This window comes from Chanos chanos, chromosome 4 (assembly GCF_902362185.1).
Source record: "Chanos chanos chromosome 4, fChaCha1.1, whole genome shotgun sequence".
NCBI lineage: Eukaryota > Metazoa > Chordata > Actinopteri > Gonorynchiformes > Chanidae > Chanos > Chanos chanos.
Genome location: NC_044498.1, coordinates 47662075 through 47689414, shown reverse-complemented (window position 1 = coordinate 47689414; position 27340 = coordinate 47662075). Strand labels below are relative to the sequence as shown.

Here is a 27340-nt window from a genome sequence, read left to right as displayed (position 1 = left end):
AACAGGGTAGTCAACCCTCCACTTGGAGAGTCATGTTTCAGCAGGGTTTTGACTCAGCCAAATTATGCCACAGATTCTTATACTGGCTAAATCTGGTTTGTTTTTTTGTTTTGGCTGAAACAAAACCCTAAATACTATGGCTGTCCAGGAATATAGTTGCATAACCTTGCTTTAGATCATTTAAAAACCTGGTTAGAACTTAAAGGAATATTGTGGGGATTGTTTTCGGTGTGTTATTAAACTTGTTGTTTCACTATACCATTGTGAATGCATCTCTGTTACAAACTATTATTTCCTGCATGATGATGAGGTTGACTTTTTCTATAACTTCAGAAACATTTGAACATCCCCGGAGAAAATGGATAACATTTAAAATGTGCAATACAATAATGACCGTTGTTCTTGGTTTAAAAAAAAAAAAAGAAGTTTGCTTATCAAGGATTTACCGATGCTTTGCCAATTCTTTGTTTAGGCCTCTCAAATACTCAAAATATTAAGAACTTTCATTTGATCATGAGGGACCTAAATATGGTTCTTTGTGAGTTCTCCCCCCTAGTATATTTTTTGGAATAAAACTGAGTTATGCGTACATATGCAAAAGTTATTATTAACTAATACCAATTAACTCTTGAAGAAACTCATTGGTAAGAAAGTAGACTGTGATTACAAGATTTACCAAGCTAATTGATAAGGGGATAAGCTGACAGATTAAAAAAAAGCTGCAGTCAGCCTTATGAATTTCTGCCTTTCTGTTTAGATTCAAGCAATTAAATTGCTGAAATTTCACACTTTTCATGTATCAATCATATAGCTATTCCTTAAAAGCAGAACTGCTACAGTCATCCGTAAAGGATGTTTAACTACCCTCTGCAATCATGTTATACACCATGTTATAATTGCCATTATTTCCCTCCTTGGAATATGCACTCTTTCACACCGTCCTGACCTATTTTTGTCGCTGATGACAACTTTGAACGGTCCTCTTGCCGAGTGTGCGTGTGTTTTAATGGGGAGGAGGGCGGCATGCCTTGACTGGGCCTGTGGTTTCATAAACACACTGCCGTGTCCCCAACCGGTAGGTGGCGCAATTTAGACATCAGTTGTAGTAACCTCTTCTAAGCAATACGCTACGTTGTCTCGTGCTGCCGTGATTGGAATGTAGTGGCTGTCTCGAGCTGGATATAGAAGCGCACAACCCACAAGCCAGAGTTCATATCGGAGGAACAGCTTGCATCGGGAATGAATTTCATGAGTAAAGGGACGATATTTTCATTGAGACAGTAACCGTTCATTTTACAAAGGCTCTACTCAACTACATCGGCGACAGGAGAAGTGGTAGGTGCCGGACAACAACATTGTTTCAGAGTTTTCTCTCCAGCTATTTTCCTTTCAGCGAAAGTTTATGAGGATTTTTTTAACGAGCGCCTCTCTGTTAACGTTAGCTCACTTTAGTTAGCTCTGCTCTAAACAGCCTAAGAGAGCGTGTTGAAGAACTTAAACAAATAACTTAAGCTAATATCAAAGCGCAACTCAGATGTCGGATACATGGCTAACTATTTTAAGCAAAGTAGTTGGCGAGCAGCTAAGTACTTAGCGTTGACGATTGTTACTATGCTAGCCAGATAGCTTGTCAGCTAGTTTGCTAAGGACATTAGCTCGTTCGCTAGAAGTCAGTTTATGTAGCGACTATCTTCACACTCAAATGCTGCATAATATATTTTAAGTTTAACTCACTTAAGCCAGTTTAGTTGACTAGCTATCGAAAGGCACATTTGCCGGAAAATCGAAAATTTCTCAACCGGACTTTCGAAGATCTAGACGCGATGTTAATCAAAGCAATATTACTGGTAAACCGCAAGAATTATGCAGTATTTTTTCATGATGAAGTAGTTCAGTTATAATTGTTAACTTTATTATGGCTAAAATTGTCTGTCATGAATTACGTCTTGATTCGGGAACAATCCTCGTTAGGACTTGGGTTCAAGTGTATTTGCACATGTTTTCGTGATGTACACTACGTGCTGATGATGCTGTTTTTTAAGAGCGTCAAAGTTCAAATAAACTTCAAAATAGCCATAAAGTTCAGTTCATCACCTACATGAGAATATCTGGTTATGCGGCGACGTTAGACGACTGGAGGTACCCCTCCACAGCTTACTTGAATGTATTTTACATGTGATAATAACAAAACTGAGAAATTTAATTGCTTGAAAAGAAATGTGGATGTTATAAATTTAGATGTTAATATATTACGAAATATTTTTAACATGCTGCATGTGTATTGCGTATATTATTATTCAACGGAGGACTTTAACATCAGTTTGTACCTCACTGTGTTGCTGTGTTTCACTTAGACAACAGTTATTAACATACACAGAGCAGGGATTTTCTGTTTCTTTCATTGTAGTATTGGCTGATGAAAACAAGCCATTTTTGGCTATGCCTTTTCCCTCCACTGGAGTTGAAACCTGGTTTCAATTTGTAGAGACTGGGGGAAGGGAGCTGTCTTCAGTTCTCTACCTTCCTATGCTGAAGGCTAGTGTGGGTCTGGAACGCAAGGACGTCAAAAACCAGATGGTTGCACTGACTATGTTGCTGTTTAAAAGGGCCTGAAGGAGAGGCATGGAAAATACAGCATAAATAAGTGTGTGTGTGTGTGTGTGTGTGTGTGTGTGTGTACATTTTTAAATGTATAGGCATCTGTGTAAACAAATATCTAAACATCCCACACCTCATGTGTGCCACTTCAACACCAAACCCACCCTGCAAAACAAAACAGGAGCTTAAAGAGGAGAGATTAAAATGACTGAGAAAAAAGGTGAAAACTGCACTGGAAGATACTTCTTAAAATGGGAACACATTAAAATTGAATCTCTGTGGCACCTGAGTATCTTGTTAGCATTGTTTTGTTTATAAAGCTGAAGTGTGGAAGGTTAGAGTGGCCTTCCTCTGGAGCAGTGCTTGATTAATTAACCAGGGCATTACAGATGCCTGCCTGTCTTTTTAAATAGCAGTGAATGACATGAGCGTGAATTTAGAACACAGAATCATAGAAAGTTACAAATAGCTATGCTGATACAAAGGGGGAACTCTCTGACAGCACCTTCTGGTTATAAGTGTTGGTCTCCTTGCCTTTCCCCAGATGTTGTTTCAGAGTAGTTATATTGACATTTTTAGTCTATCTTTGCCAATATGTTTTAAAGACATGCTTAATGTCAGCATTATAATCCAGCCCTTGACTAGCTGAAACTGGGGACTGGAAATTGTCATCACTCACACATTTGTATCTCAGAGTTACAAAAAATGTAACAGAATATATGTATATATAACGGCGACGTGATGTTAAGCAGTCTGAAGCACCGCAGGAATGGGTTTCTGTCATGATTTTCAGGCTAGTAAACTTCAGTTGCATTGTAACATGGTTCTTACATTGTAACGTGATATTGTCCGAAATAAGCAGTACAGCTGCATTTCAGTCTTTAACAGTTGCGTCATTTTTTTGGGCATTGCTTTACCGTTTACAGGCACACATGACTCTGGCATAAATGAATGAGCAGAAATACCACTTATAAGGTAATATAATTTTATTTGTCCAGGGATAGCAAAGCACACGTTATTGATGGAAGGTTTATAGCAAGAGAGAAGTTGAAAACAACAGATACGGTTACCTTTGTGTGTACATGCACGCAACCTAAAGCAAGCAGTGCTACAGTGTCTGTCATGATTACTGCTGGACATATTGGTACAGTACAGTACAGTTGTTCTAAAATGCACTGAAGTGGATTTCCCAGTATCTCTTGATTATTTATTACTGTGAAATATCAAACATTTACGTGACTTTAAATAAGTATATTTTTATATGTTGTTGTTAGTTTTATTTACACTTTGGTTCTCACTCCCTCCTGGTGAGCCCCTACCATAGAATTGGAAGTGGTTGATGTAAGTGAAGTAGAGTATTAACTGCATGTGAAATAAATATGAAACAAAGATTATTTGGTGTGTATTTTTGATCTTCCATTCATATATATATGTGTGTGTGTGTGTGTGTGTGTGCCATAGCACTTATGGAGTGATTTGATGATGTTTTTTGTTTTGGAAAAAGGCAAGTTATATTCATTGACATTTGAAAAAAAAGTATCACAGTGATACAGAGAACCACAGCATTCCTCTGATCTGAGAATTGCTGTGGTCAACATTTGGAAGCAGCCAAGTAGCAGATATCTTTACATGTTTACCTCCCTGCACGCCAGTAATTCGAAGTTGGAGATAACCTTGTGGAAGGATGGACAGTTTGACTGCCAGTTCTATGCCGGTGTTTCAGAAGACCAAGTTTCACATGCAGCTCTGATTCTTTTCCCCCCCGAAGCCCTCTGAGAGTGTGTTTCAATCTGGACTGCAGAGAGAGAGAGAGTGATCAGATTGCATAGGGTGTCTCCAGTGCTCTCTGGCGAAGGTGGTGGTTGCAGGAGGTGGGGGGGGGGGGGGCGCACAGATATCGAGTTTCACATCCTGGCGTGTTCCTCAGTCTGTTGCGCCTTCTACATGGTTAGACACCCCCCCCTCCCATCCCACCCCCACCCCCCAGCCAGACTAGGCCTGGAGACAGGATGGCTGAGCAGGAGAAGAAAACATGCATCCACCTCAGACCTGGGTGGTTCTATCATACATTAAAGCAGACCGTGTGAGTAATGTGGGCATCATTTCAATCTGTAATCATTAGAATTTGACTCTGGACTGATTTTACAGGAGAGAAGAAAGGGGTGAGGGAGCGTTCTGTTCACTCTTGTTTTCAAGCATCACCATGCATAATGTTTTTTAGATAAGATCAAACAGCATAATGAGAAGTATTAGCAGCACTGTCCCTTTCTTGTGTGGCTGATGGCCTATCTAGTAAGATCCAGCTGTCCTTTAATGGTATTGATCTCATTTTAAATACGCTTAGCTATCAGAGTGAATAATTTAGAGTGGTATCGGATATGGTGAACACAAGGATACGTTGGAAGAGAGCAGACATGATTGGAACGGTTTTTGTCTTGAACGGAATGCAAGTCTCAAAGCTCAAGAAGATTGTTTACCTTTTTTGTGGGAAACCCCTCCAATTACATGGAAACAGAACATTTAATTATGTTATGTTTTCTGAAGAAAATGTCATGTGATCATCTGCTCATTAAGAGGAATGCTGTTTTTCAGTTACTTCAAAACCAAAAGCAACTGAAAGAGTAACATTACTCTGGAGTTCAGTCGCTGGAAAGAAAGAAAATCCTGGCTTTAGCTGTTTGTCTTTCTAAAAGATTTACCAGTTTGAAATTGTGGTGCTGTCCCCACCGTACATGATACTGATATATTTCCTAAATAACAGTGCTATAAACACTGTTATTATCAGTGGTGTTGTTGTAGATTTTAAAAAAAACATGCCTTCCCTTACCAATGTGGATTTGCTGTCTCTTAAAAACAACTATTTTCACTCGTCATGAACATGCGGTATTTCTTTGCAGTTTAGTTCACTGTATGATTGCTAATGTTAAATACAGTCTGAAACTATGAAGTCTTTGTTTTTATCAGCACATAAAAGGACATGTGCTTATTGAAATGTACAGCCGTATATTGAGATTACTGACTGGAATCTGATAAGAGACTGTGATGTGGTGTGTGTGTGTGTGTGAGTTAGATTCTTCCATGATGTTTATACGACATTGCTGAAATAGCAACAGCGGGTTATTATTATCTCACAATGATCCGGATAACCCGCTGTTTTAATATTTCCAAGTCAATTGAACACAAAGCCTCCCTCAAAATCAGCTGTCTCTCATTTGAAACACTTACCCTGTTGTCACTCGTCAAGCTTAAATCACAGCAGTTAGGCGTTTTAGTGGATTCTTATTTATCTAATTAGAGCAAAGACTCCTCGCACGAAGGGCCAAGATTTTTATTTATTTATGCGTGCATGCGGTCCTAGACGTTTCTTGAATGGCCTTTTCGAGAAAGTTTATTTGAACAAGATCTCTGACATTTAGCGTTGAGCGCTGTGCATGCTATGGAGGCGGCCGTAGCTAAGAGCAGCGATATTGCTTTTAACGTCAGAGCATTCCATTGTTCTCTCTGGATAGTAAAAATAGACAGTATGGGTAGGTGCCAATTATCAACTGCTCCCTCCAGTGACCTTGGCTTTGATGTCCTGCGTCGAGGCCAGAGGCACGGCTTCTGTCCTTAAGAAAAGGAGAACTCCCTATCTTTATCCTCAGCCACCCGGAGTTTGAATAGCACTGTTAGTAGTGTAATTTATATGTGTAATGTTTGTCAAGTGCTAAAGAAAGGCTGGCCTTGTGTGTGTGTGTGTGTGTGTGTGTGTGTATATGTACACGCATAAGGCTATATATAGATGAAGCTATGTATAGACTGCACATTAAAACCATTGTAAACCCTCACCTTGACCTCTGCTTTCATAGCAGACAGATATCCATCGACTTATTGCATTAAGTATTGAGTTGCCTGGCTGCTAACTAAAGCCATGGGTTAAGAGTGGTGTTTTCTGCGAAGAATTTAGTTTTATTGTAAAGCCACTTAAAGGTGTGATGCTGACAAAGGTTATTTAAAGACTTGAAATGAGCTGTGTCTTTGTGGAAGAATGGCCCCTGTGTTGGTGTGGACTATAAAGCATTTGATTCACATCCAGACCATGCTTTTCCACTTATCCCCAGCCACAGCAGCACCAGTCAACCACATGGTGGGGACACCAAGTGCTTTTTGTAGATACTCCCACTCCACATGTCTGACTAGGAGTAAGCAGTGTGTGTGTGTGTATGTATCATGGAGTGGTTGGTAGTATGGAGATATGTATTACTTTATTCTGTGATACTGTTCTGTTTTGGGTTAAGGTAAATATTGCTATGCTTGAGAGTTGTCGATTTTGTCATTTATGAACATGTTGACTCGTTTAGTTAAACTTTTCCTTGATTCGTGCTGTGAGTTTTAGATGAAAAAAAAAACAGCCAAGATGTCAAATTTGTCAAATCATGGACTGCATGACAGGTAAAAAAGCTCGTGAGTTTTATTTACAGCCATAGGGTTTCCATTATTACACTGTAATGTGTAGTGCATTTTATGGACAGCCCTTTTTTTTCTGGATTTTTTTCTGGATTTCTTAAGGAGACTTATGGTCCAGCCTGTATCTTGTTCTGTTTCAGTAATTTTACAAGTAATTTGATCAGGAAAACAATTTCATAATAAGGTTACCTGTCTTATTTTGTCATTGAGTGTATTGTAAATGAGTTAATTGTAGTTGTTTATTTGAAATGTCAGCCTGATTTATAGTTAATGTGCAATATGCAATATTCCCTATGATACACTAGGGCAATGAGTGATCAAGTTTAATTCACATGATCAAATTTCATCAATTACAGGACAATTAAATACCAACACAATAGGCATTTAATTTAATTGCAAATACTAATACAAACAACAGTGTATAAAAACGGATTACGTCTCCTGACAACTAGTGAACAACAATCCAAATACTCTGGAGCCAAGCATGGGATTGTCGACTAGATGAGAAATATTAAAACTTCCCCAGATAGCTGCACAGCTGTCGTAGACAGTCGGACCATCCGGTTGTGCCAGCTTTCAACAAAGGTCAAGAAAAGGTTTTTATGCCCAGTGTATGAAGTGATAATTCCATCAGTAGTGGAAAGCCATTGTGAATGCCAATTCACTTGGTACTCTTGAGTTCATTTTCTCCAGCAGAGCACATGGGGAAAAAGTTGCTTTGAAGTTAAGATTGACTTTACCACCATATTTCAAAGTTGGGTTTTTTTTTTGTTGTTGTTGTTTGTTTTTTTGTTTTTTTTTTTACTTTTGTAAAATTTCAGTCAAGAATTGATAAGGAAAACCCACACTGATGAGTTTCAGGATCAGATACGCAGATCATTTTAATTCATATTTCAGTTTCAGTGCCTCCCCTTCCAAGCTGTATTTTTATGAGTTTACTATGGAGCTCCACTTGTTGCTGGCGTTGCGTGAAGTTGATATTCTAAAGGACTCTTGAAAAATGGTTTTGGTGCCCTGGTTCTCTTCTACTGATGCAACTCAGTTTCTTTCCACACACACAGGCTCTGGTCACGTGCAGAGATAGTTGTGCGATAAGCCTGAATATACACGAGCCTGTTCTATCGTGTCTTTAATCGGTATAGAAAACACCCATTTATCATTTTGAATCATTTTACTGATGTACTAATCGTTAATTGTTAAAAGCAAGTTAATATCATCAGAGGACCAATGGCATTGCATCTGTAACCAGAAAGGTTTCTTAAAACATAAGCTTGTAGTTCTACACTTACTTCACTCAGTGGTCGAAAGTGCAGTGCAGTGCAACAGACTTTAATAACAGAATGACCATATCCATGACATGATCAGAAAAAAAGTGTTATGAAGTAGTTCCGTTTGTATTGTGTCTGTAATACAACATTTTCCCATTGCCCAATCCAACACAGAGCACTTGTACTAAAATCCCCTTAGCCAGAGCAGTGCTTGCACTGAACAGATGGACTCTCCATCACAACACCCTTGCGCTCATTGCCTTCTGTGATACGGTTCTTGTCAGCGAGCATCCCCTCCTACTCTACCGACTTCCCTACACGCATTCTTTGAATTGTTTCTTCGACTCAAGACTCTATTGAGAGGAACTAATTTTGCATTAGCAGAAGAGAGCCAAGGATGTAGCATGTGTACACTCCCACGAAGATCACTTCAAAGATGACTGCTAAGCAAAGCTAATAGGTTTGCAGTAAAGTTTTCTGTGGATTATAGCACTGAACGTTATTCACGCAGAAGACAACCTTGATTGTCCAAGCGATTACCCAAGACCAGGCTCTCGGAAACATTCAGCAGTTTAATCTGTGCTACAAGATATTTGAAACACAGCCATGTTAGGTTGTTAAAAGTTTTCCATTTTCTTCTTTTCTGGCACAGGTTGTTTTGGTGCCATGCGGGATTCCATTTGCCAGCTGCAGCTGAATCTCCAGCCCTCTGGATATGAGCGATAATCACCAGCAGAAGTGCGGATTTGGTGCATGCCTCGCCAACATGCGTCAGAAAAATGGATCTACGAGTGAGGTGAGGAGTTTCTCTTCGTGGGAGGCAGATCACTGTCTTTTTTTTCCTGCTTGCTTTGTTCTAATGCATTCTCCGATGGAATCTAGTGTTATTATTGTATGACACATCAGAGCAAACCTAATTTATCAAACAAATGTGTTTTTTCTTTTCCTTTGCATCCAATCTCACATGATCACTGATGCCTTTATAGCAATAAAACCACTGGATGCAGACAGACCACTTGCGTGGTGGCCTAGTTGATCACAGTTTGAAACTGAACAATTTGCGCTGTCAGAGGGAATGAGTAATGACTTGCGGAATAGGGAATGGAAGCAGGACAGCCGAGGCTCATTCTAACGGTGACCTCTACACCCACTTGTGCCGACTCAGGAGCAAAAAATTTCAACCTCAGAAATTCTTATGTCTGTCCCTTATTTTTTATGTTACCACACACACACACACACACACACACACACACACACACACACACACACACACACACACACACTCACTTGTGAGTGGTGTTATTTTTTTTTTTAAAGATAAAACAGAGACGGTGAGCTAACGGAATTCCTTGGCAGACCTTCAAAAAGAATGCTAGAGACTACAACAGATTGCTGCCATATGTACCAAGAATGTTGCGCTGAATATGAGTATTGGAAATGACGTTCTGTAGGATAGTCTGATGGATCGGATTGTCTCCCCCTTTTGCCTCCTATGGCTTTTCTCAAGGACAGATCAAGGTCTTGCTGTGATGCTAAAGTATAGGAACGGGAACGAAGAATTGCCATTGTTACACAGTTCTGCAAAGGCCAAGAAAAGGTGTCAAAGAACAAAAAAAATTGTTAGAGGTAAAAGGTCCTGTCATTCCTCTCTCTTACTAATATAGAGAAAGTTGCCGTCTCTCTCTAGTTCACCCTTTTTGCGTGTGCGCTTTAGGCGTCTTTCTGCTGCAGGAGGTTTTGTTTCCACAGAGGGGATTTTCTCTTGATCTCAGGTTTCTCTTGATCTGCAGTCTTGTTTGACTTTTGCCTTTAAAATGCTTATAAGAGGAGATAATAGAGGAAAGAGAATCTTACACTTGCAACAAAATATACGAACTGTTTGAATATGTTGTCAAGTGTAACTCCCAATGCTAGCAGTTTGTGAAAGACGCCTTACAGACTTGATCCAACTGTTTTATCAACAGTGGTGCATAGGCATCTGTAATATGGGAGTTGATCTAAAAGTTTTCTTTTTTTAAAAAATGGCTCTCTATGAGGAGAGAGGGTAGGAGCCTACATGTTTGGCCTGGCTCTTATCAACTCCAGCCCTACCCTTATTGACCCCTCAGTGGAATGTGTGCAACAGGTAATGGAAAAAAAACTGGTAGTAAATCTCAGACCTACCGCAAATGTTCAAGGAATTCTTTTAGGGGTGTTTATCTGTTTCTGTCCATGCACTGCACAAAAAAAGAAATGATGCACAGATTGATGTGCACAGATACGAAGTGAAGAGATAAAAGTTTACCGTAGTCTGCCTGTACTATCTAATATCCCAGTCTTTTACATTACATGACAGTACATTTGTTTAGCTGACGCTTTTATCCAGAGCGACTTACAAGTGGGGAAACAATTCAAGCTACAGTATAGTGAGAGACCTATGAGTAAGCACTGGGTATTACATCTGTTCAGTAGGGCAAAGTGCAAGCAATAAGTGTGAGTTTTCTTTTAAGACAAAGAGCAGGAGATTAGGGAGAAAAGAACACAGCAGGTGCGAGGAATAAGGCATGCTAGGACGTGAGAGGTGTTAGAAGAGGAGGTGCTCTTGGAGCAGGTGAGTCTTCAAGAGATTCTTGAAGATGGAGAGGGACGCTCCTGCTCTGATGGCAGTTGGTAGCTTGTTCCTTCGTCGGGGAACCATAAACAAAAACAGTCTAGACTGAGATTGCTTTGTGTGTCGGAATGGCAATGCCGAACGAGGAAGGCGGTGGGTGAAACAGAGCTTAAGCCCATATTAACGAGTTCAGGTAGATGGGTGCAGACTAAGGCTGGGTACCAAACTTCTTTACTTTCATGGCACTGATCGAATTGCCTAGATATTATCAAGTATCGAGAAATGCCTTGTCATTCAGTACCAAATTCCAATACCTAAGGAGTAAATCCCATCAGCGTCAGTAAGCACGCTGCATGCTTGTACCAAGATCTCATAATTCTGATGATTTGCCATCTAACGTAACGTTACACGGACACGTCATAGAGGCATGCAGGACAAACACTACGTTACGCCCAGAGACGGGACTCTTGTGTGTGTGTTGTTGTATTTTGAGAGGATTGGCTATAGTGTGCGTTGCGTAGTAGGTCTAAAAATATCTGCTCATGCTCATGTTTTTTTTTTTTTTTTTTTTTTGATGAAACGTTTTTTGTTGGGGCAGCAGTGGTTCAGGAGATGCAGCAGGTGTCTGAAGGTTCCCAGTTTGATTCCGGGTTTTGTATATTTTTATTTATAGATATTATGTTAACAGACAACTTCAAGTTGTGGTAAATAAGTTTATTTTTTATGTTGTAAAACTACTTTGAGTGGAAAAATGCCAAGGTGCTGAAACATAAAACTAAAGAGTTGAAACAGACAACTTAAGTTAAACCACACAGGTTTATATTTTTTCATTATGAAACTGCTATGAGCGAGTAAATATGTCAAGGAGCTGAAAAATAAAACAAAAGATTTGTACCATAGCGTGTAATATAGTTTTCTATGTGTGAAAATGGATTTCATAAAATTGGTATCAAAAAGAGTATCGTTCGGGAACCGGTATCGAAGTCAGGGTATCGGTACCAGTACTGGTATCGAACATTTTTGAACAATACCCAGCCCTTGTGCAGACCCAGAAGTCACTCTGTAAGCGAGCATTAGTGACTTGAATTTGATTCTGAATTTGAGTCTTGTTAGCCTTTTAAATCCTGAAAAGAAACTTTGGCCAAAACGTTCATCTTTACAGCCCGCCTTTTGTTATGATCTGCAAAGCCAGGCAAACATCAAAGCAGAGCTGTGATCAGACCATTTTTAACGTAAAAAAATAAGTTATCTGTGTGACGTCTTCATGATAGTGGCTGAATACTGAAAACGTTGGTGAACAAGCCTGATTCTTAAGGTACTTAGTAATATTATTAATCATTTAAACCCCTGTTATTCATTATCTCTGGATTTTTAACGAAATGTTGGTCTGTTCTTTGCATCATGTAGAAGTGCGACTCCTTCCACTTTAGGCAGAATCTGTAGAGTTTCTTCAGGTGTTGGGTAGGTGTCTGAAGTGTTATGTTGCTTATTGTAGAGGCGTGACAGGACATAGAACCCATGAGTCGGTACATACCCTGGTGTAGTTGTCATGGCTCAGTATGTGTGTGCTATGATTGGCGGGGAAAAAAGAAATGCCAAATGTAAATTTGTTTGTCATTTTCATCAGCTATTTTGGAGAAGTTGGGTTACAGGCGACGATTGTGCCAGTGCTTTGACAAATTGTACAAAATTATCCCTTAAAAAGCTTTTGGAATAGTGTTCAGCACACATGTTTTGCCTTTCTTAGCTTATTCCTTTAGCTGTGGCAGGAGATTGACATTTTCTGTGTGAAATCCCTGTGGAGAAATAGGTCATGTCTGATAAGACCCTCCTTCATGTTGTCAAATTATCTTTTATCATGTGAAATCAGCTTGTTTACTCAGCGCTTTGGACTCTGTTTTGCAACAAGAATTTTGTTACCTTACAGACTCGAGTTTGCAGACAAGCTCTCAAGCAATCATCTCTACCCATTTGTCCCCTTTAAGATACATCTGGCTGAAGGAGCTCATGTTGCATCCAAGTGCTCCACAAATTAACTTTTGTTCCCCTCCCTCTATGGAGTCTTTTGCTGCCTTAAAAGATGTGGTTGACTGACCATAAAGGAGGAGAGCAGCTTGATGATGATTGATTTTGGCTCAGGGAGAGATGGAGGAGCTGGAGGAAAAGAAGGAAGAGAAGGATGGAGAGAGGGTTTGGAGGGGTGGGATGGGGGGGGGGGGGCACAACTTAGTGTGCCTCGGTATTCTTATGCTAATCCATTCCTGGGATGAAGCGCAAAGCAGCCAAGCAAACAATGGCAGTGGAGCCAGAAAGTCTGCCCTGTAGTCTAGCAGGCCTTGAAAGGCATGTCGGGCAGGGCGCCGACACCAAGGGAAGGCTGCCTGCAGCACAGAGTGCGCTGCCTGCAAGGAGGGGCCCCAGGAGGGACCAGGGATCCGGGCCAAGACAGAGAGAGGGAGAGAGAGAGAGAGAGAGAGAGAGGGAGAGAGAGAGGGAGGGAGAGAGGGAGGGAGGGAGGGTGGTACAAATGCCAGACCACTCCGTTCACTGTGCAAACATTAGTAGCTGAGTGAGCTGTGTTATTTGGGGATAGACGTGAGAAGGTATCATTGCAAGACTTAGTTTACAGATCCTCTGCCTCCACAGACTTAGAGACATATTTAATGTCCCAGCTCCATTTGTAACTTCAAAACATCCTCCATGCTTCAACTAACTTTGTGTTTCAGTGCACTGCAGTGATCCAAAATGTCCATTTCTCTCAAGTGGACAGACTTAAAATGTTCCCCTCACACAATGAATAGTGCAATGGATAATAACCTCCTCAGGAAAGGAGAGGTAGAGGGAGGTTAAGGGGGGAGCTAGGCACCAGTGGTCTGCCATAAGGAGGCCTGTTATATACAGGTGCACCCTAGCCCCGTGGAACAATGCTCCTTTTCATTCTCCTGCCTTTTAAAAAGTTGAATGTAACCAAAGACTTCTCAAAATATTCCAAGGTGCTCGTAAACCCACCACTCTTGCATGTGATTTCTGTTTGAAAATGCGCATTACTTCAACAGGTTTGCCTATGCGAAATGGAAAATGAATTAGCTGATGAACAGTAAATTAAATATGTAAAAAAGAAAACCATGGGAGATTTTTTTTCACTTATGCACTTGCACTAAAGTGAAATTCGTGAAGTTTTTTTTTTTTTTATGATATGAAAACCTGTTTCTGTCAAGTCAGGGCTTCACTGCACTGACTGAGCCACCCAGAACGTCTTGGAATGACTGAGGAAAAATTACTCTCCACCGGCACCTGCAGGGAACCAACTTTGTGCCCACCGCATGTTTATGCCCGAGCTGACAAATCCAACACTCCAGCGCTCCAGTGACAGTCTGTTATATTTGGATATAAACTTAACTTCTGGCTGTGTTTGGGTGTTCCTTTTGGTGTATATGTTGTCTGTCACATGAAAACTACTTAGACCATTAACGAAACATGACTTTTTATTGTCTGTTGGAGAAATTTGTCGAGTTCCTTAGCGTATGTGCGTTTATGACAGAATACATTAATCATAACGTCTTTTGAGGCAGCGCTTCGTATGTGTGCAAGGCGATCTCTATCAGTGATAGTTGTTTACATGTCTTTGGGTTCTTGTTTACAAAAGGAAATGTAAGTGTCAAGGGAGGGAGGGGGGCCACTTCCTGACCTGGAGGCTTTCAGCATGCTCCTCTCCAGCATGCCTCTGTCTGTCTCTCTCTCTCTCTCTCTCTCTCTCTCTCTCTCCCTCCCTTTGCCTCTTTGGCCTTTCTGAGAACCACCACATGCCACTCGCTTGAATGACCCGAATGGGGCTCCCAAAGCACTTCTTGACCATCAGTAGATCGGACACGCTGGAAAACGCATGACGGGCCCTGCTACTCGGCCCAGCTCTGGAAGTGCCCGGATGACTGTCTTGTCCCTCCGCCTTGAGGAGGCCAGCTTTGTTCTTTCATTTAGCCAGTCAGGGATGTGTGAAAAGTGGGGCACAGGTCGGGGCTCTTTGTCCCCCTCGGGCAAATCAAAAGTGACAGACACCAGCCTTCTGGGCCACTAATTTGCCCCCTCTCAGAATGGGCTCCGGTCGGGGCCACTAATTGCGGAGAGATGCGAAGGTCTACAAGGGAACAGACACATCTCGTTATTAACGCTGGATGGGGCCAACGCGGGTAATTGCGGAACATCCTTCAACAAATAATTTGGGCATGTTTTGCCATTCAAGAGTAGCGCCAGCCTGACAGGGGTTGTAGGGTCAAGCCCAAAAAAACAAGGGGGCAAAGATGCTCGGCTCTGACAAAAAAAAAAAAAAAAAAAAACAGGAAGGCAGCATAAAGTGAAAGGATGGTGGAAAGACTGCCCTCTGCTCTCTTGAGGTTCTCATGATGTTCTCAACAAACGTGGTTAAGTTTACTGACCTGTATCCTACATTGTGGTGCGAAAAGGTCAACAATCAGCATGAAGTCAAGTTGTCTCCATCACCAACCCTGCCCGCACAAGCTAAACATTGTTTTCTTTAGATTAGGTTTGCATAGCAATCTGTTGAAATGTCTTGGCTTGATGGAATCACTGCAATTGTAGTAATTTACCTGAGAATAAAAAAACAACTATGAATGGTCAATTCCTTTTTTTTCTTTCAGGAAATATCATATTTCATTATTACATTTCCCTAAGATTGATGCTCCTAAGAAATGAGTGATGGTGTACAATACTTCTTAATTGATACTGAAGACAGAACAGACCAATTCGCTTTGCTATCTTATCTGTCTAGAATAAGGCTGCTCCATTCCAGCACTTAATAGCTCAACAGTTGTGTCACCGATGATCTAAATAGTGTAGATCTTTATCCAAGTCAGAAATCCGTCTCTAATTACACAGTGATACCCAGTCTTTGAGGACTAGCAGTGAATATCTAGGCGGTGAATACTCTGGTCTCTGATGTCTTTGGTATGTTTGTCATGCCCAGTCTTTGTGCTTTCTGATTCTCAGTGCTGTCAAGTAGAGGACCCTGTTAGAAAGAAGCTCTAAAGTTCTGAAAACCTTTTGGACTGTCCTCCTTCATCCTTACCACTCTCCTTGCCCTGGATGTCCACCCGTCCCTAAGCCTGCTCCTGGATATCTGTTCACTCCACTTCACTCCACCACTGGAATAGAGGAGACCACACCACTGTGTTTTATAGCTGTGCCACTCTCAGCTCCTTCTCCAGAGGTTTCAACAAGGCTGCTACGATGCCAGAGTCCTTACTCCTCCTCCCTGTCATTGGAGTCTGCCTCCTGCTAGTGTTCAGAGCTGAAGGTAAGGCTAATTTCCATTTAGTCTGATGGTCCTAATGTTTTGCTGCCTGCACTTTTAACTTTACAAATGATCTGATTTTTTTCTTTGTTTGGTTTGTTTTGTTTTTTTTTTTTTGAGACCACGTTAAGAAATTCAACTTTGAGTAGCTTGTGGGAGCTGATTCAGACAATTTAGCAAAAAAAAAAAAAATTCTGTTTGCTTTATCAAAAGCCACTCTTTGACACCGAATTAGATTTGATAACAAATAACTGGAACTAATTGCCCTTAAAAAAAAAAGTGGTTGGTCAGAGAGAACTTGATACGTGAGTATGAGACTGTCTGGGATGTTTTGAATATATTTAGCTAAATTCATGAATTACCACTGTATCCAGACTGCGTATGGACTAACTCCTCTTCGTTTCCCAAAGTGGCTCAACCCAGAAGCTGTGACCTTATCTAAGGCCTCCCACTATAGGAAGTTATTGAGCTTGTTATGACCTGTTCTCTCTTCCCTTCTCGCTTAACCATTTCCTGTATAACTCTTGTCAGACTTGCCTCTAGCAAAGGCAGTTCCAAACAGCCGGTGCACTCAGCCGGTGTTAGAGTTGTACTGGGTCGTCGCTAACTTGTAAAGAAATTAGACACCTGTGTACTACAGGAAGCATTTTCTCCTGTCAAAAGAACAAAAAGAGGAGTGAGCACCAGCAGAAAAAAAAAAATGTAAATACAACGCAAATCCAGTCGCGTGCCAGTTTGGTGATGTTTCCTGAAGACTTGCTTGTTGAAAGTGTAGCGTATGTAGCCCCGTTTTGTGTCTTGGGCTTTTAGTTACACGTACTCCAAAAACTGTGGTTTTGCCAAACGTATTCAGCACACTCTAAGCAAGAGCTCTCTTTTTTTTCTTTTTTTCTTTTTTTTTTTTTTTGCCATGTTATTCACAGCCTCCTAGGATTTAAGAATCTCCTTCGCTTTTTTGTCCTCTGCAAATTATTGATGATCAGTTCATTTAATGCAAGTTTGACTTGCATTAAAATAGAAGCATAATATTAAAACCCAAACACGTTTTGTGTTTATCTACTTATTTACCTCTGGTTTACTTTTTACCCTGCCTTACCCATGGTTCCAGAATTTGCAAGATATCTCTGACCTATTTCATAATACATGCAGACTTATGAGTGAGATTTAGCTCTGCTGAGGATGTATGAGGATGTATGTGTGCTCCATCAGTCCCTTAAGACAGATGGCATCTACTGTGTGGTACAGCTCAGAGGGGAATATGCTAATGTGGTTGTGATAAACCATCATCTTTAACCCCTTTATGGATGCAGGCAGGCTCAGCTTTGCCTGCCACCTAACATCCCACTGCTTATATAAGAAGTGTTGTAAGCTTTAAGTTCAACAAATTCATAGAGAGATTACAACACGCACATTTAAAAAGACGATCCGTTTCAGCTGGGGAGGTAAGGAGGGAAAGTTGAATACTGAGAACTGATTGGAGGGTCAGTTTTAGATATGTTGAAGTCTTTTGTCTGTGTGAGTATGATGTCAGCCTTAACGTGCTGTTCCACTGGCTGTTTTTTGTCATTCCATTCAATTATCTCTTTACAGTATCCTGTCGTAAAGTAGTACGGTAATTGAAATCACAGGACAGACCAGAGTTTTGAAGATTCTTCATGCTCATGTCAAGAATGTTTACAGAAGCAAAGAACAAAAGTGTGATATGGTGCAATGCATTACTCATATGTAAGAAAGCCCTGAACCAGGAATACAGTAATAGAAAACAGAGCTGGATTGATTGCCCAAGTTAGCATTACAAACCTCTCATGGAGTAATTTTCCCTGTAGTTGTTTCAGTAAGCTGGTGTAAATGTATGAACTATGTCTTTCTTTTTCTTTTTTTTTTTACCTTGACAATACAAATAATAGCAAAGTTTTTATCTAGACACCATGATATAAATCCAAAATGCCACAGCCCTGTTGTAGGGGTCTTTGGCTCAGTTTTGAATGCTCTCAGTTGATGTTGTGAGTCCAGCTGTATTGACAGAGTAATAAGGAAATTGATAAGGAGATAGTTTTATAATTGCATTTATCTTTATTGGAGTAAATTGGCTGATTTGTCACGCAAAGGACTTTCTGATTAACTAGCCCCTTATGTCCTGCTGTATCACTGCCTTATATTAGTCTTTTTGTTCTAGCCTGGATCTTAACACAAAAGGTGTTGCTCGCTCTGCTACAATTCCTTTTTAGGTACACCAGGTCCTGGTTTGTTTTACATTCATTGTTATCCATGTTTTAGAGGTCTTAATGGGTCGTTGCTATAGCTACACTGTCTATTTGGCTCACATGCTGTCTTGCTCCAACTCTTGTATTGTTTTTTTTTTTTGGTTTGTTTTGGGGGGTTTTTTGGTTTGTTTTTTTAAATGATTCAGGACTGCTCATAATTTTACCTGTACCATGATTCGATTCCTTCACGGCATTTCTCAGGTGTCTCCAGGCTTTATCACTGTGTGACGGAACGCGTTTGAAAAGATACACGTGTAATGAATTCTTTTGCCCTTGGCGGCAGAGAGTCGTGAGCTGGCTGAAACCAGAGGTGCAGGTATGGATTGGCCAGGTGTGCGTTTTTTTTACGCTGCACTTCTCTGTTCCTTTTTCAGATTTCGATAATTATCATCTCAGTGTTTCTTCCACATATCCCTCATTCTCTGACCATTTTAGGCCGTTTTTTTCTGGAACTTAGCCTCAAGGATAAACATGTCTTTGACACTTTGAGAGGCTTGCTTTGGCAGTTTGAGTCTTTAGAAGGATCTCTCCTATTCTTCGACTTGCCTCTGTCTCTTTTTGTCAGCATGAGAGAATGAATTTGCCACCCAGTGCAGTGCTTCAGAGCCTCACTCACAAGACTTGTACTGGAAATGGCAGGGCTGGCCTTTTAAAAATAGTTTTGTCCCATTTATAGATGAAGTGATGCTGCATCTGCTTGTCTCTTTTAACCAGTGAAGGCCAGCAGCTAAAGATTGTCTCTGCTGTGTGTGCTGGCCCTTTAAGACTGCAGCGCAGCGTATGGTTAGATACTAACAGAGCCCCCATCAGTGTGTGTGGGGGGGGGGGGGGGGGGGGGGTTGTGCTCTACCACCCCATAGACTCTGCCCTGACTGGCAGCAGAATTGGGTACACACTGGATTCAGAGGTGGGTTGTTCAGGCCTTTTTTTTTTTTTTTTTCTACCAGCTGTCCATCGGTCCTGTTCCATCATCAATCCAGAGTATCTCATTTGTGGGATCAAAACAAAAGGCCCCTCCTCTTGTTAGTTTTAATGCAGTATATGACTTAGGGGTTATATATGGCAATGTTTGTGGTAAAGCAGTTGCTGTCGCTGTTGTTGACCTCAGTTTCAAAGGAGTTACTTGAAAGAGGACATGCAAAAAAAAAAAAAAAGGAAAGAACTCCTTGAAAAGTGTGTACACTAAAAGTGTGACCTGTGTATGAATATCATGTGATTTAGTCCATAAACCAAAATATGACTCACGCATTTGTGCCGTTGCTGTCTGGAACTCCGGTCGGTCGGTCATAGCTTCCAGAGGAACAAGCACGGAGCAGGGAGGGAACTCCCAGGCTTCTGTTTAGGGTTTGGCTCATTTGACTCCCATCCAGTCCGCTCCATACTCAAACAGTCTCAACACAGGCCTTCAACATTCGATTGCCATTAATGGTTCACAGCAAGGGACGACTGCACTCAAACTGGGCTCAGATCCATGCCACCCCCAGAGTGGGCTTTACTGAGATGCCAAGAACAAAGATGACTTTTGAACAGACTTTCGGGTTAACTCATGTCTTGTTTTGTGTCATTGACATAGACTTTTTGATGCAGTGAGAACAGATGAAGATGATTCATACAGTGAACTTAGGGGGGAGTAGGAGGCCGCAGGGCCTTTTTAAGACTCTGCTGTGTGTAACCTCAGCGCTTTTCTCACCAGTGCTAAAAGACGGCAGACTTCAAAGGCAGTGTTCTGAGTTTAAGAAGTAGGTCTTTGCTATCTGACTGCTGATTGGACCCAGTCACGTTTGCTCATGTTGTCTTAAAGTGTCACCCCTGGACAATTACCTAGACAATAAATGGCATTTTATCTTTGTCCCTCCTGTTGTGGGAAGAATGGTTAAGCACTCTGTAACCTTCACCGTTTGGAGGTTGACTAGTAGGATAAACCCTTAAACTTGCCCTGGCGCCCTTTCTCTTTCATGCCTTTTCTCTTTTGGCCACCAGCCTGGGTTTCTGTTATCCTGCAATTACCAGCTTTTGTCTCATAAAAATCATAAAAAAAAAACAAAACAACAACAACCCTAAATAACGTTGTTCCTAGCCAAAACATCTGGTAGAAGAAAAACACCATTGCAAAATAATTCCCTTAATTTGTGAAAGGAAAAAAAAAATAGTTGATATGCTGCACGTAAAATTCACTTCCTAAACTAATAAATCTTTGAACTGCTTTGAAATGAGTGTTTTGGAATGTTTTTTTCCCCTCCCCATCTAACCATATAAAAGGGCTGCTCCAGCATACACATCTTGTTCATGCACTTTGATGAATGTCGCCAGCTCGTGAAGAATGTCAAGACAGGTATCCACTTGCAACATTTGTTTAAAAAAACCCATAAGACGAGAGAATGCCAGTTGTATAATAATAATAATAATGATAATAATGTGCAAGGTCTGTGTATTGTTATGTGATTGACTAACAGAAACATTCGTGCGATATCGAGTGAAATTATCCTTATGGAGAGAAGGATAGGTACCTTTTGAAAGCTGCTCTGTTTTTCCATTAATGAACTGACAACGAAATGAAATTGTGGGCCAGGGCAGGTCGTATGTGTGGTAAAAGTGGCTTGTCGTGTGCTGAAGCGATTCTCTGTTGCCTCCACTATTTGTTTTTATGATCTACATTTATGAATCTTACGCTTACTGCACAGCCAAGCACTGTTCTGCTTCAGTAGTGTTGACTTTTCTAAATGAGTTTTCTAAATTTATTATGGCCAGACAGCATGTTTGAGTCATGAGAGGAGCACCACAGATCCGCATTCTGTGTGTACACGCAAAGTATAAAGTGAATTATAAAGTGATTTGAAGTGCAACAGAGCACTCCTTTATCTCTTTTGGCTCCATTTAATTGCTTAGTTCAAATAGAATTAAATGGAGAATACAGCCAGAATTTCAGGGCAGTGGCGCTCAGTTAAAAACCTACAAACCAAAATAAGAAAGGACAGCTCTTAATGGGATCGGAGACTGGAATGCAGTGATGGAGACAAGAAGCTGATAAAAAAGCCCTGAACGGCTTTGCTGCCGAGACTCTGAAAGTGCAGGTTTGTCTTCATTAGCTTCTCACAGACAAGCCTGAACTAGAAAAAAAAAAAAAAGACTAGAGTCATGTCATGCTTGAGAGGAAGTGCCTGTAGCCGTGCAAACACACACACACACACACACACACACACACACAGAAATGACTTTGTACTCTCTGCCCAGTATCCTGCGGTTGAGCTGCCATCACAGGAAGGGGAAGGGGAGGAAAGGGGGAGAAGAAAGTGAGAGGGAAGGAATTCGGCTCCAAAAAAAAAAAGAAAGAAAAAAAAAAAAAAGACTTAATCAAGTGCTCCATATACAGAGTCATCTAATCACATCTTTCCCTTTTAGCAGCTGCCTTGAACCCATAAAGTGCGTAATATCATTAGTAAGCCTATTAATGTTACTTTATTATAGTGCATTATATTATATTTTCCTCTTGTTTTTGGATACCTGAAAAAAAAAAATCCTGAGTTTTTTCATTTTACGTTAGAAGAACCGTTTCTCTTTCCACCTCCTTGTCTGCAGCTGGCCAGAACCCAGACCACGTGCTGCAGGGCACTGGTGTGAAACCTGGAGAGTCCAGGAGGGCGGGAGACGACTCCACCGTGGCTCCAGAGGACGCTGCCCGTTTCCTGAGCTGCTACTGCTCTGGCCACTGCCCAGAGAACGCCAAAAACAACACGTGCGAGTAAGCTACGGATTTCTCCGCGCGCGCGGCTAACGCGCCGTATGCGTACGTGTGTTGTGTGACAGCGGGTTTGATAACTGACTCTGGATGTTACAGGACCAATGGCCAGTGTTTTGCCATCATCGAAGAGGACGAACACGGAGAGGCTATCTTAACCTCCGGCTGCATGAAATATGAGGGCTCACATTTTCAATGCAAGGTGAGAAAGGATGTCAGCCTTGTTATTGGTTTAACGTTGGCGCACGTGAACTCTCATCAAACAAACGTGCGTGTTTTGCCTTGCTGAACGGCACAGTCTCATGCTATCCCAAAACTTTTTCTCTATACGCTCAAATTTTCCAGGACTCACCCAGAGCACAGACGAGAAGGACCATTGAATGCTGCCAGTTTGACTTCTGTAACCGGGATCTGAGGCCCACATTGCCACCCATCATTGACTCAGGTGAGCTTCTGCCTCATTACCCAGAACTGCAACACAGATCCGGAAACTTCCGACATACGCTTCTCCGGTTACGTTTGAGTTACGGTATCTACGGAGACTTGAGGAGTACGCGCTACGAATACGTTTGATAATAACATTGAACTTTCCATCTTTTTTTTTTTTTTTATATTTTACAGTGACTACATAATATTTTCTTTTACAGGATCGTATTTTGACAGCCCCCATTGGTTGGCCTTTCTCATATCAATGACTGTTTGCTGTTGTACCCTCATCTGCATCACTGTTATCTGTTACTACAGGTAAAAGCATGACTGGTCACACTTTTGGGCAACGAATGAATCTCGTGGTGATATTTTCATTTCACCTACATAACTGTTTTAGGTTTTTCAGCCATTCTGTCAGTGCTATTAAGTCTGACAGGGGTAATGACAAACAGTTGCAGTGACCCGTTGATACTGTTGTATTTTTGGATAAAACCTTTGAACATTCAAGATGCCCACATCAGAAGAGTGTTTTCAAAAGAAAGAGAATCTTCTACCAGGGCAAAAGTTCATGATGAGAAAGATTTAATGTATCAAAAGAGAACTGTATATCTAAGTGTGAACTCTCCGTCAGTACTTACTCAGAACTGTAATGTTCACTATGGAAAAATCAGCTCAATGTTGGTAGTTTTAGATCTGCCTTGTGTAATTAAAAGTCAGCGTTTCTTCATCCCAGAAAGGTTGTACAACTGTTACATGAAAATGTTAAGGTTCGTGAGAGACTCCTATGTGCCTCTGTTAGGTATAAATGGCAAACGGAGAGACAGCGCTACCACAGAGACTTGGAACAAGATGAGGCCTTCATCCCTGCGGGAGAATCCCTCAAAGACCTCATCAACCAGTCCCAAACCTCAGGCAGTGGCTCTGGGCTCCCCCTGCTGGTAAGAACATGGAAGTGCACTCACAAGGGGGTATGCGCTCACTGTGCGTAACTGTAAGTTGTGGATATTATTTGCTTTGCTGGAAATGATCAACCTGTTTTTATCTGTCCATCAGGTACAGCGCACCATTGCCAAGCAGATTCAGACGGTGCGTCTGATTGGTAAAGGGCGTTACGGAGAGGTGTGGCTTGGCCGGTGGAGGGGTGAGAAGGTGGCCGTTAAAGTGTTCTTCACCCGCGAGGAGGCGAGCTGGTTCAGAGAGACAGAGATCTACCAGACTGTCCTCATGAGACATGAGAACATACTTGGTACGCTCAACACTCAGTACTATACGCGTTTAACACGACTGAATGATTAAACTGATTAAAAAAAACGAAATGGGAGAGTTGGGGCATAGTGGTAGTGGTTGAGGCATAGTGGTAAGGGAGCTGGCTTAGTCACTAGATCGTTGTGGGTTCCAGCCCTTCGCATGACAGCTCAATACTCATGTGTCTTTGGGAAAAGCTTTTAACTCCACAGTTGCTCCAGACGTGTATGACCTCTTGCATCAATAGTTATATTTGTTGGTCGCTCTGATCAAGAGCATCAGTTAAACGAACATTAATCTTTTAATGCAACCTTACAATTTTGAGAGTCATCTCGTTGACCATAGGTTTAATATACTCTAAGTTGTCTTGACCTTCACTGCATGATTCCGTCATGCTCGACTTTTGAATATGCCGTTTGTTCCCACGCGCAGGTTTCATCGCAGCTGACATCAACGGCACGGGCACATCCACCCAGTTGTATCTGATCACGGATTACCATGAGAACGGTTCTCTGTACGACTACCTGAAGTTCACCACGCTGGACACCGCGGCCCTGCTGCGGCTGGCCTACTCCGCCGCCTGCGGCCTGTGCCACCTGCACACTGAGATCTACGGCACGCAGGGCAAACCCGCCATCGCCCACCGCGACCTCAAGAGTAAGAACATCCTCATCAAGAAGAACGGCACCTGCTGCATCGCAGACCTTGGCCTGGCCGTCAAGTTCAACAGGTTAGTAACACTCTCATTCATATCATCAGCATACGCTTTTAATGTCTTCATTTATGTATGTTTGGTGTGCTGCAGATATAACTGAGTAATTGTTTCCCTTGAACGTTTTGTTTTGATCATGTGGTTGTTCCATATGTTCATATTTTATCTCAAATGGTGGTGTTTTCCGTCTCTCTCTCTCTCACACTCTCTCTCTCTCTCTATCCCTCTCTCTCTCTCTCTGTCTCTCTCTCTCTCTCTCTCAGTGACACTAATGAGGTTGATATTCCCCTGAGCACTCGTGTGGGAACTCGGCGGTACATGGCTCCAGAGGTCCTGGATGAAACGCTGAATAAGAGTCACTTCCAGGCCTACGTCACGGCTGACATCTACAGCTACGGTTTAGTCATATGGGAAATGGCCAGACGCTGTGTCACTGGAGGTACGGAATGTAACACACACCACAGCACCTTACATTCGGTTCATATCACCCTCTCGTGTGTGTATGCCCGAAGTGTTTGTCTCTGAAACTACTGTCTCGTTCCTGTTAATTTATTATCTTATTTTCTAATACTTGGTCACATGAAAGCAGTAAGTCTTGATAAGCTGACAGCTTCCCCTCTTCTGCAATTGTGCACCATGGAACTATTAATAGCCCCTTATCGTGAGCTATATGAGTTCAGAGGTAGTTGTATCTCATATTCTACTGCTATGGAGGTGATTAATGGGTTCTTATTAAGAACTACTGTATATCAAGTTTGGAAGTGGTTGTAACCTTTGCTCTATCGTAAAACTAATTATTACCATAGGTTTCAGCAGCATCTTACATCCTGCGCTGTTCTTCCCAGGTATAGCTGAGGAGTATCAGTTGCCATACTATGACATGGTGCCGTCAGACCCATCATATGAAGACATGCTGGAGGTGGTGTGCGTCAAAGGCCTGAGGCCAACTGTGTCCAACAGATGGAACAGTGACGAGGTGAGCGCGGGAGGGCGATACTTTTGACTTTTACCCTCAATTACGTTTTAAAGCTGAAAACGTAAAGATTTATTTTTTTTTTTTTTTACAGTCGTAAACGTTAAACGTAATGTACGCGATTGTTTGTTTCCCGCAGTGCCTGAGGGCTATGTTAAAGCTGATGTCTGAGTGCTGGGCCCATAATCCAGCCTCGCGGCTCACCATACTCCGGGTGAAGAAGACGCTAGCCAAAATGGTGGAATCTCAGGACATTAAAATTTGAGGCCCCTCTCACTTACGAGAGCTGTTCTATGGTCACAATGCGGCCTCAGCAGGACAGCGATTGGAGGACAGAAAGACGTGGGCGGGCCTTGGGCCTCATGGTTTCACGCTGGGCTGTCATGAAAGGACACTGAGAGCTGCCTCAGGTGTGTTCTTATAATAGCACATTGCAGAAAGCTGTTCCTCCTCCTTGATCTGTCTTATCTTGCGGGTAAGACAGGGCTTATAAATGCTTTCTGTGAAAGCTATACTCTTGTAGATTTGATAAGAGGACGACGGCGCCTTATTTAAACAGCAGAAGACAGAATTTTCCGGAGCACCTCCTGATTCACCGATAACTGATAAACAAGCTACTGCCATGGCGAAATTCACTATCTGCCAGTTTTCTTTGCGTGACCTGTGTGTATCTTCACCATTTATTCAATTTTTTTTTCTCTCTCTCTTTTTTTCTGTGAGAAAAGCCCTCTTCCTGCCATACAAGAAAACCTTTTAAAGCAAGGTACTGTGATGAAATGTGAATATATATGTAAATAAATCCTAGATGATGTGCCTACGTTAAAAAGAAAAAAAAAAAAAGATTTGTATTGACGTCCAGTAAACTCGTCATGAGGATAATTCACTGTGTCTCCTACAGTCTCAGCCGACAAACCTCTGACACTCAGAAAATAGCCACTCATTTATAATCATCTGTATTTTGTTCTGTGGAAAGTCAGCCAACTTTGAATTCCCCAATAGGATCTATACCTCTAAAGAAAACAATATTACGATAAATCTCAGCAGAATCCTACGTATATATATATATATATATGTATGCGTGTGTGTACATACATACATACATATATATATATATATATATATATATATATATATATATATATATATATATATATATATATATATATATATTTTTTTTTTTTTTTTTTTTTTTTTTTAAATATTAAGACCGCAAAAGACTGATCAGTTTATGCTTAGGCCTGACGGAGTGGAAAGTAACATCTCAGTTCACATTATACACGGCGAATTGGCGAATGTAAAGTTATCTCTGAATTTGTTTGTATTGTTCGAGTTTGGATAAAGTGCACAAGAATATAGAATATAAACCGTTTTAGAGTTAATGTAACATTGGTGAATTTGATGTGTCGTGTCAGAGAAGGCTTTCCTGTTTTTTGGTTCTTTTTTTTTAACGTGTTTGTGTCTGTATCTCAAGAAAAGCACACATACACTGGTAAGAAATTAAAGAATATTATTATGATTATATCTTGCAAAGTCTATATTTTACTGCTTACCCAGGGAGCTGAAGGTTTGAATGAAAACATTGGTAAATACAGCTTATCAGCCTATCATGTATTGGAAATATTACAAAGGAGGAATCAATGCATTGGTTTCACCTAAATGCAAACTGTCATATTTGATATTCTTTTCAGAATACAGATACCTCGCTCTCTCTCTCTCTCTGAACACAAGTGTGAATTTGCATGTATTTAAGACATGAATTTAAGTTCTGAAA

The 27340-nt window shown here is 41.2% G+C and overlaps 1 protein-coding gene across 1 annotated transcript; it reads left to right on the top strand.

Moving 5' to 3' along the window:
• Window positions 1–1229: 1229 nt before the first annotated feature.
• Window positions 1230–26333, top strand: bmpr1aa (bone morphogenetic protein receptor, type IAa). Its single transcript, XM_030771356.1, has 13 exons — window positions 1230–1335; window positions 8965–9108; window positions 15907–16213; window positions 22051–22213; window positions 22310–22412; window positions 22556–22655; window positions 22858–22954; window positions 23439–23577; window positions 23693–23885; window positions 24317–24614; window positions 24860–25035; window positions 25442–25572; window positions 25709–26333. The coding sequence occupies exons 3-13, from the start codon at window positions 16147–16149 to the stop codon at window positions 25832–25834; spliced, it is 1593 nt and encodes a 530-aa protein (XP_030627216.1). The 5' UTR covers window positions 1230–1335; window positions 8965–9108; window positions 15907–16146; the 3' UTR covers window positions 25835–26333.
• The last annotated feature ends 1007 nt before the right edge of the window (window positions 26334–27340 follow it).

What these genes read in the sequence shown, in the direction of transcription:
- bmpr1aa (XM_030771356.1), top strand. Translation starts at nt 16,147, where the DNA reads ATGCCAGAGTCCTTACTCCTCCTCCCTGTCATTGGAGTCTGCCTCCTG. An exon ending in GCTCACATTTTCAATGCAAG is followed by an intron (nt 22,413 to 22,555) that starts GTGAGAAAGGAT and finishes CAAATTTTCCAG; the next exon opens with GACTCACCCAGAGCACAGAC. An exon ending in ACAGATGGAACAGTGACGAG is followed by an intron (nt 25,573 to 25,708) that starts GTGAGCGCGGGA and finishes TGTTTCCCGCAG; the next exon opens with TGCCTGAGGGCTATGTTAAA.